The sequence below is a fragment of the Lipotes vexillifer genome, unplaced genomic scaffold (assembly GCF_000442215.2).
Source record: "Lipotes vexillifer unplaced genomic scaffold, Lipotes_vexillifer_v1.1 scaffold967, whole genome shotgun sequence".
Taxonomy (NCBI): domain Eukaryota; kingdom Metazoa; phylum Chordata; class Mammalia; order Artiodactyla; family Lipotidae; genus Lipotes; species Lipotes vexillifer.
The window spans coordinates 302,062-309,511 of NW_006791018.1; the positions used below are offsets into that span (position 1 = coordinate 302,062).

Sequence of the window (7,450 nt, forward strand, 5' to 3'; positions counted from 1 at the left end):
CTTCCCGGACCGGTGCACGAACCCGTGTCCCCTGCATCGGCAGGCGGACTCTCAACCACTGCGCCACCAGGGAAGCCCTACAGTATATGTTTTAAGAGCTTTACAGATATTAACTAATTTAATTTTCAAAAACACCCCAGATGCAGGTTCCATTATCACTGACACTTCGGGGATATGGAAACTGAGGCCCAGAAAATTTAAGACATGTACCCAGGGCCACAAGCTAGGAAGTGGAGAGCCAGGACTTAATCCCTGACAATCTTGACTGAGTCTCTGTTTTTGTTTTTGTTTTTTTTGCGGTACGCGGGCCTCTGACTGTTGTGGCCTCTCCCGTTGCGGAGCACAGGCTCCAGACGCGCAGGCTCAGCGGCCATGGCTCACGGGCCCAGCCGCTCCGCGGCACGTGGGATCCTCCCGGACCAGGGCACGAACCCGTATCCCCTGCATCGGCAGGCAGACTCTCAACCACTGCGCCACCAGGGAAGCCCTGAGTTTCTGTTTTTAATCACAACACTAGTACACCACATACACATGCTTCATAATACAAAACACAAAACGTAAACGACATTTTCCCAGCTCATAGCCATGTTCAGTAGAAGATAAATTTTTTTAAGTTTTATGGAGGTTAAAAATGATTGAGAGATACTTTTAATTAAAACCTTATCACTCACTGAACTTTTCAACAAATCTGCTAATAGAATAATAACACTGGAGGTCAGATTCTTTATCCTATATGATGCTAGAGCTAAGAAGAAGAGAGGGATTACAGAATAATAGGAACAAAAAAGGCAAAATAAGAGGACTAAGTTATTCACAAACTACACAATCAAGCTCCTGAATAATTGGCAGCTGCCAATATTCATGTTAAGATGTACTATCTTAGATCAATTCCCTTGAATGAAAAAGGAATGAAAGCAAATTCAAACATCCTGTTTTAAATGTGAGACTTTTCAATATTTCTGAGAACAGATGCAAAAGAAAAAAATAGGATATAGGAAGCACTGATACTGTGGCACCATTTAAGAGAGAGAAAAGTATTTATTGCTCAAACCACATATTTATGCTATAAAAGAATACATAAATGTATAGTGAGAACAAGGATTGTTCTATTTAGATCTTAAAAACTGCCATGTGAGCTATCTGGGTCACCTTCCTTTTGTCTGGGCTGCACAGTTTTATCATAGACTCTTCCAAGTCCTAAAAAGTTCAAAGTCCAAGGTATAAAAATCTACAGCTCCCAATCGGCTTCCCATTATGTTATGTGAACTCTCCTGAGTTTACACACTACTAGCGCTCCATCCTCCATAATTAAGATCCCAGGCACCTGCTCCACGGGGCCTCACCTTGGGTAGCAGTGTAACAGCTGTTGCTGCGTTTACTGTCTGTGCAGCCCGATGCAAACACATTACAGGCACCTAAGTCAGCCTGATTTAGATCAGCATACAGAGTCTCTATCTATGCAGCTTTCTTGGTGCAATTTTTAACTTAGCTTCATGGAAATCTGAGCTCATGACTTGATGATTATTGTAAAGGACCAGTGGGAGAGGGAAGAAAAAGAACACAACTTAACGCATTCAGTTATGTCTCCTGTCCTCCTTGGGTGGCTTAGTTTACCTAGGTAAGGGATGTTTAAGGCAGATGGTGAACTGAATGATGAGAACTGTCCACACAGAAAGAAGGTCCAAGCTGAACTCTGATGGAAAAGGAAGGGCTAAGGCAATGGGATGCCTCCTCACCTTCACCCTAAAAGCATGTTTTTTTCATCATTATTGCAGACCTTTCTACAGAACATCTTACACCACAGAATAATGTAATGGTCACTGTGCACACATAGAGTCAGAAGACCACATTCTAAAGTCCTGATTGACTCATCATAATCGAATAGGAAGCAGAACACCAGCAGGAAAGGAGATACAGAAGCCCCTGAGGAAAGTTGGGGGCTGATCCTAATGCTTCCCTCTGTCGCTCGAAAATGCAAAGTACCAAGAAAGAGGCAAGACTGATGACCTTGGAGAGGCAAATTCATGGGTTCTGACCAGATTTAAGGAATTTCTCTCTTTAGCTCCACGACAATTATATGTAGAAATCATTTCAATATATATTGCTAAGAACTGATTGATTGAAGAGAAGGTTCTGTTCACCACTTACTTAACAGACTCGGGAGAAACACCAAAATTGCTCAACTGAGTAAAACAAGTTGATTTTCTTAGTCAAATTTATTACACATAAGCAGCATTTGGTTTTCCTCTCTGGCCAGTGATGGATTCCTTCATAGAACAGGCCTGACTCTCTAGAAATAGGCCAGAAAGACTTTTTATCCCCAGAAGGGATCTTCTGATATACCAAACCATAAAGACCTCTGGTCTAAACATTTCCAAAAGAAATCTAAGCCTTACTATCCCTAGAGTGTTTTTCCAAAGGTCTCTAAACACACAAAGCCTTCTGTTTGAAATTTATCCTCCTTCCTAACAAGCACAAGGACATATCCTCATATTTAATAACTCTATTATAATCTTTGAAAGTAGCAATCATTTATTCTCTTGAGGATGTGTTGCTTTTCAACCCTCTTGGGTATCTTTATGTCAAAAGCAGTTAGTTTTCCTTCTCCAAAAGGCAGAAATCTCCCACTTAGCATTAACCATCAATTAGCAAAGCATGGATCATATCTATACGTGAATGTCCATGAATGTACGAGGGTGTACAGTGTGTGTACACCTATGGGTACACAGACATTTAGGCAAACACACATAGCTACACAGCTTATAGAAAATGAATAGTTTAAATAATTAACATATAGTTATCCTTATAATATGTAAGTAGATGTAAATTTACATACATGCTTTAATATATACGTACACATTAGATTTTGTAAAATTTACCTTCACTTTAAGAGTTCTAATAGTGTTAATAAATATACTATGGCTCCTTTCTGTGTTTGAAAACACTTAAAAGAATATATTTCCCTCCCTAGTAAATGCCTTGGATTATGATCTGATCATCTTTTTTATTGAAAAAGGTCAGGTCCCTACCTCTACATTCAGATTTAAGCATTTGGAAAAGGAACAAATTGTGTCAGAGAAATCAGCTATTAATTTAATGTGCAGTTAAGCCTGGCTTCCCTTTACAAAATACTCTTAAGAATCTGTATTTCATTTAAAATGCTCAAAATTCCAGAAGGTCCACGTGGAACTTTAAATTTTGCAAAGTGTCTCCTGTACAGGCCAGTCTAGTCCTCATGTGCTCAATATCTTATCAAGTGAGAACAGGACTTCACAGAATGCAATACACAATAGCAGGTTTAGAATGACATACTTACATACATGTACAACAACAGTCTGAAAGGATACACAGTAATATGTTAACAGCAATCATCTCTGGGTGGATTTTAGGTAACTTTTTCTACTTATGTGCTTCTTCCATTTATCCCTATAAGAACAGCCCTCATACTGTTTGTGTAATACCCCTGCCGAGTGAAAAAAAATCTGTTCTTATAGTGATTTCACAAACGTCAAAATATGCAATGAATCCATTTATAAGATGTGTATACCAAGGAGCAGATCTATCAAAATCAATTGTGCATCAGATAAAAAACAGATAGTATACATTGGGGGCTCAGCCAGTGAAAAGTATCTTGGCCATCAAGAGCTGCCTGAAGACCCAGTGGGGGCGGAGAAGGTGGAATGGGGCAACCCTCCCACAGAAGACAACATAGTCACAGTCTGTGCATGATGGAAGTAACTGACCTGGGCTGGGTGTGGACCCACTTAGGAGCACACACTCCATTATCCATGTCAAGGCAACAAAAGGAGTGAATGTGACATTCTGTGTGAAACCTCCCACTCCTGTGCGGGGCCTTGCTGTGGGACACCAAAAGGTCTTTTGTACTTCCTTGCAAATCTAAATGATGCTGACACTTAACTACCCTCCTAGAAACCAGAGCAGAAGCTAACGGACTTGTCCAAAAAGGCTCCAAAGGACTCGAGTCTAAAATGCCCAGACTTGAGTGTATCGCAGCATGGCCCCTCTTCCCCTCTCCCTGTATATACACAGTACGTGAAACACAGAGGTTACGAGCAAATATCTAGGGTACCCGGAGTAGACTGTCTACCTCTGGACCAGATTCTTATAAAAAGCCCTCACATCACAGTACCAAAATCTCTCTCATACTATGGGGAGGTGCAGTGCTAACAGTGTACAATAACACTTTGTTCTTATTCAGAATAAAATATCAGTCCCCAGGCGAGATGATCTTATTACAGGCTGACTGTGTGAACACACTGAATAGAATCACTTATGACAGGTAAAACCCCGCACACCCCACGAAGACATTTTCAACAGCACAGAGAGGTGGGACACATGTGGGTGGCTTCCCCAGCCCCCCAAAGGAAGCGCTGTACTCAGCTTTTAGTGACTGTGTATTCTCGGACTGCAGCTGGGCGTCTGAGAAAAGCCTCTCCACACCTATCCACCAGACCTGTTCCGAGAGCTTAGCTTCGATCTGGGCAAACCCCACACTTACAGCCATAAATGCATTGGCATTGAGAAAGACTGCGGAGGATGTGGCTCTCCAGGTGTGGCTTTATTTTTCACTTCACCGGGTCAGCTATTTAGGCCTAGTCTTCTCCATTGGCTTGAAGCTTTGTTCACACCATCTTGGGTAACACATCACATTATTCTTCCTTATAAAAACAAATAAACTCAAATGAGCATTCAGAGACAGTTCACCCCTCCGAACACCTCTGCCTTCCCCTCTGACTTATGGGACACCCTTCCGATCCCACCCATGAGAAAGCCTCCCCTACTCTCTCTCAACTAAGGATGGGCCAGGTGCCTTTCTTCCTTCCTCAAGTTTCCCACCTGCCTTGCCTCTGCAGATGTGCACAGCCTTGAGGATCTCAGCCTGCGGGCTGCCACTGAGTCACTGGGAGCAGAGCACTGCAGTATCTAGCACTACCCGCCATCAACTACTGCCACGGACTCAAATCACTGCACTCGGCACCTGCCACCCCACCCAAAAGCTTGGCCGTCCTGGGAGGCTGGACCAGGAGGGGAAAAAACATGTTGTTATACTTATAATGGCTCCCCTCTGAACCACTGCATCCGAAATGTACACAGTTCTGGAGAACAAGGTGCTGGATACATTCATTCCTAGCCGACTCTGGTCAGAGCGGCCGGTGTCTCACATCACCAGTTTATTCTGCAATAAGTCCAATCCACTTAAGTGTAAACCCAAGGGTCGAAAAGTTGCAATTCAAATGAGGCATCACATGTTTCATAACTGAGTGTGGAGAGAAGGGGTAGGAGAAATAATCAGACCTCCCGAAGAACCAAGCCGGGGGAGCAGTTCACTCAACTCCTCTACTTGCCGTTTGCATCCTCCCATCCCACTTGCCAACGTGGACCTTCTCTATCTCAGCCACTGCCGTGTCCGACTACAGTCCCTTGCAGTAAACTGACAGGCTGGTAATTTACGAGCACGCTGGGCAACACCAGAGAGACTTTGCAGAAACAGAGTTGGAGTGAGAGCTCACACGCAGACAGGCAGGAAAATGGGATGCCTCATCAGAACAGAGGGTTTCTATCTTTCAGGGCTAGCACATCATTTGATACATACGTCTGCACTGACGTATAGCACAGGGGTTTTTTTTCTGTTATAATCTGTTTGTTTGGTGGTTTAGCCAGAGAATCTTATGTAACACATTCCTGTTTCAAATGTAGCAACATGCATGGCATTGCACTCATAGAAAATTCAGGCTCCGCACAGCAGGTCCCATTCCCATCCCGAATCATTTTACCTTGCAAGGTTTCTATATAATTGATGAAAAAAATCAAGAACCACCACTAGCAACAGTAAAAGAAAGATTCAGTCATCAGCTTTACCCTGGATTCAAAAGCTAGCATTCAGATGGTATGATTTTAGGGATTTCTCAAAACCACCTTCATCCTGATTTTAATACATTATATGAGCCTGACCTGTGGAGGGAAGGGAGTCCAGTTTTCTAAGCCAAAACACAAGTGAGCCTACCCCGGGCTTCCAGGGTAGAGTACAGGGACATACTTCCTGCCTCTGCACTGGGGTGTTATATGACCACAACCTTTGCATCTGATTTCCTTAACAAAGAAGCAGGAGATCTGCACTGTTTGTCTGGCCAGAAAGCACATAATACAGCTACAGCTGAGGAACTTCCTTCACCCTAGCTCAATACAATGTGTATTATATAATGAATGAGCCTTTTCTGTGAACCCTGCTACTGGAAAACATAGGCACTTTCTGCATAGTTTAAGCCGGTCTGCAAGGAGCAGTTATCCCTTGTCAGATCAAACGTGGACCAAGTATTGTATAAATCCAGGCAGACTACACCCTTAGATCCCTCTGCTATCACCCTAATTTGTTTTTTGCTTGACAAGACATTATATAATAAAGAATTATTTCAGTTAACTCTAAACTATACAGAGAACATTTACACAGCAGCCAGCAAGCACCCGAATGATGTTGGCTTTCAGCTCCATGTTCCCTGTGTTGCCTAAGAAATAAGGCGGTGGGGGGGGGGGGGGGGAAGGGGAGAGGAAATCAGCTATCTGTGAAAATACTTACAGCCTCCGAGTCTTCAATTCCATGCAGGTACAAATTGTCATACATGGAGGTCTGATAATCCAGAGCACCTCTATCAAAGCGAAAACAAAACTGCTACAGAAGCCACAGCTAGAGGTAAAGACAGAAAAGGCCTGTTTGGAAGAATTGCACCTGCCTTATCGATTGCTGTGAATTTACCAGGCAAGATGCTATTCATTCACATTGCACAGGGTGAGGTTATCCCCAGAGGCGGTCCAGAGCTGGCATTTTATCTGCCTTCCCAAACAGAGCATAAAAAAGCAGAACCCTTCCTCAACCACAGACTGGTAACTGAGCTAGGAAAGCAGCCTCTGATTGGCTCAGCTCCCCTGCTTCAGTCAGCTGAAGTGTGTTCCCTCGGTGAGTGGAGGGCCGCTCGGAGCACCCTACCAAGCAGACAGCTGCTTCCTGTTTCGTCTGGATCATATAGTTCTGCAGCAAACACTTATCAACATCTAAAAGGCTGCTTGGTATGTTGGGAAAGGCGGGCGATTGAATACTCTAAACACAACTGCTCATCTTCTTAATGAAACGCACAATTGGAGAGGGATGGGGAGCAACAGAGAAATTTTTTTTCAGAGAATATTGTGTAAAGACAGGTGAACAGATACTCATCTCTATCCAACACGTGTACTTAACAGATGCAACTGAAGTCAAACAGGCAATAAGTCATTTAAAATTTTTTTAAAAACCAAGATAAAAGAAAAACAATAAACAGATGGTAAGATTTCTTGTGGGAATTTCTATTGTAAAAGAATTTCTACTGTGGGGCTTCCCTGGTGGCGCAGTGGTTGGGAGTCCGCCTGCCGATGCAGGGGACACGGGTTCGTGCCCCGG

The 7,450-nt window shown here is 43.2% G+C and overlaps 1 protein-coding gene across 4 annotated transcripts in view; it reads right to left on the bottom strand.

The window, feature by feature from the left end:
- CACNB4 (calcium voltage-gated channel auxiliary subunit beta 4) overlaps positions 1 to 7,450 on the bottom strand; it is a 279,529-nt gene that overhangs the window by 140,650 nt on the left and 131,429 nt on the right. Inside the window, exon 1 of one of the 4 annotated variants that reach the window (XM_007464158.1) lies at positions 6,596 to 6,880. The exons of the other annotated variants lie outside the window; for them this stretch is intronic. Within the exon in view, the coding sequence (XP_007464220.1) occupies positions 6,596 to 6,640 (45 nt within the window). The 5' untranslated portion in view covers positions 6,641 to 6,880. Of the gene's footprint in view, positions 1 to 6,595; positions 6,881 to 7,450 lie in introns of those variants that run through there. 4 annotated transcript variants of the gene reach the window in all.